This window comes from Mus pahari, chromosome 1 (genome assembly GCF_900095145.1).
Source record: "Mus pahari chromosome 1, PAHARI_EIJ_v1.1, whole genome shotgun sequence".
Classification (NCBI taxonomy): domain Eukaryota; kingdom Metazoa; phylum Chordata; class Mammalia; order Rodentia; family Muridae; genus Mus; species Mus pahari.
This window is the reverse complement of record NC_034590.1, coordinates 3,026,652-3,029,011: the sequence shown is the minus strand read 5'-3', so window position 1 is coordinate 3,029,011 and position 2,360 is coordinate 3,026,652. Positions and strand designations below refer to the sequence as shown.

The 2,360-nt window shown below is 44.5% G+C and overlaps 1 protein-coding gene across 2 annotated transcripts in view; it reads left to right on the top strand.

The window, feature by feature from the left end:
- The window catches only part of LOC115063830 (zinc finger protein 566-like), a 12,356-nt gene extending 10,902 nt beyond the window's left edge, over positions 1–1,454 (top strand). The window contains exon 3 of one of the 2 annotated variants that reach the window (XM_029537665.1): positions 168–1,454. In XM_029537665.1, coding sequence (XP_029393525.1) covers positions 168–1,192 — 1,025 coding nt within the window. In that variant the 3' untranslated portion in view covers positions 1,193–1,454. The remainder of the gene's footprint in view (positions 1–167) is intronic. The other variant, XM_029537662.1, reaches the window with a different exon arrangement.
- The last annotated feature ends 906 nt before the right edge of the window (positions 1,455–2,360 follow it).

Here is a 2,360-nt window from a genome sequence, read left to right as displayed (position 1 = left end):
TGGTTATGAGCCACCATGTGGTTGCTGGGATTTGAACTCCGGACCTTCGGAAGAGCAGTCGGGTGCTCTTACCCACTGAGCCATCTCACCAGCCCTCTCCCAGGTTTATATCTTCCAAACAATATAAATGTGAGTCATTGTGCTCTCTCTCCTCTCTCTCTCTCTAGTCCTGGAGTCAAGATGTGAGGCCCAGAAGTTATTCCTGAAGAAGGAGCTGTATGAGATAGAGACAGCGCAGTGGGAGATAATGAGGAAGCTCACGAGACAGGACCTTCAGTGCTCGAGTCTCAGCAGTGCCCAGGAGTGGAATGGCTACCGTGAGAGACAGTGCAGAGCTCAGGAGAGACAGTTCAGTGAACTGATCATCAACCGTGAAGACGTGCCCACTCTCAGTCAGTCCCCATCCTTCAGGCTGCAGCAGATTGTTAAGAATAAAGAGAAATATTGTGCAAGTAAAGAAAACAGGGAACACTATAAGCATGGCCCCCAGTTTGCTACCCATCAGATTGTTCGCACCACAGAGAAGCCGTACGAGTGTAAGGACTGTGGCAAGACCTTTAGACATCCCTCAGGACTCACTCACCATCACAAAATTCACACCGGAAAGAAACCCTTTGAGTGTAAGGAATGTGGGAAAACATTCATTTGCGGCTCAGACCTGACACGACATCACAGAATTCACACAGGTGAGAAACCCTATGAGTGTAAGGACTGCGGAAAAGCCTTCAGTAGCGGCTCGAATTTTACTCGTCATCAGAGAATTCACACCGGCGAGAAGCCTTACGAATGTAAAGAGTGTGGGAAGGCTTTTAGTAGTGGTTCAAATTTCACTCAGCACCAGAGAATTCACACTGGAGAGAAACCCTACGAATGTAAGGAATGCGGCAATGCCTTTAGTCAGAGTTCCCAACTTATTAAACATCAAAGAATCCACACCGGTGAGAAGCCCTATGAGTGTACGGAGTGTGAGAAGGCTTTCCGGTCGGGTTCTGACCTCACTAGACACCAGAGAATCCACACTGGAGAGAAACCGTATGAATGTAAGATTTGTGGGAAAGCCTATTCTCAGAGCTCACAGCTCATCAGTCATCACAGAATTCACGGTGGTAAGAAAGCCTACAAAGACGAGGACTGTGGGGAGAACTTTATCTATAACTCACAGCCTGTTCAGCATCAGAACTTATACTGGTGATGAACCGACACACACACCATGTATGGGAGAACTCAGAACTGTCGGAGACTCTGTGAATCCCTCTAGACCGAAGAATGTAGAGTCAGTCGGCTTGTTGGCTTTTGTTCATCCGAAGAGAAACTCACTGGAGGAGCACCCTATGAATGCAATATGTTCTGGAAGCTGTTTAGTAACAGCTTGTATTTCTTTTGACTCACATTATTCAGTCTGGCAAATAATTGAACAGAAAACAATGCTTTGATCTTAAATGTAACAATCCATGTGGCAGTGTAATTTTATGGTTTTTGTTCTTTTTTTTTTTTTTTTTTTCATAGTTGTGTCATTAACATTTTTGTTTTCCTTTTTGGAGGGGGGTATCTTGGAGACAGGGTTTTTCTGTGTAGCACTGGCTGTTCTAAAGTTCTCTCTGTAGACCAGGCTGGCCACAAACTCAGAGATCTGCCTGCCTCTGCCTCCTGAACACTGGGATTAAAGGTGTGCGCCATTATTACCCACCATATTCTTAATGTTTTTAAGGTGGCTTGTTCTTTGAGTCTTTATGGGCATATTCATGAACAACTTTGAGCATGGTGATAAGGAACTACATGAGTTACTGGTTGCTTTGGCAAAATGCCTTACAAAAACAACTTGAAGAGTCTGTCACTGGCAATAGGAACACTGATCCACACTAACAGTGATCAGGAGTTCTTTCTAGAGGCCTCCATCCATACCAAATTGAGATTTCCAGCATCAACAATGAAATGAACTTCAGGGGGCACCAGGTATCAAACAGAATGGATTTATCAGAGATAGGAAATAGTCCAGGAGAGAAAGGGTTAAACCACACTCATAGGAGAAGTGTGGGTGTCTCTGGGGGAGAGTCATAGTCGGGTCCTGCAGTGACTGTAGGATCTTGATGGCTCACAAGTTAACCTCTGTAAAGATTGCTAAGAAAGCAATTCCTTTCTGACATCCAGCAAAGTGTCATTTGTAACAAGATTAAGAGTTAAAGAGTCAGCCAGGACAACACAGAGAAACCCTGTCTCGAAAAAACCAAAAAAAAAAAAAAAAAGAGTTAAAGAGTTCCAGCACTTGGGAGGCAGAGGCAGGTGGATTTCTGAGTTCGAGGCTAGCCTGGTCTACAAAGTGAGTTCCAGGACAGCCAGATGTCCTATGTGAAAAAAAAAAA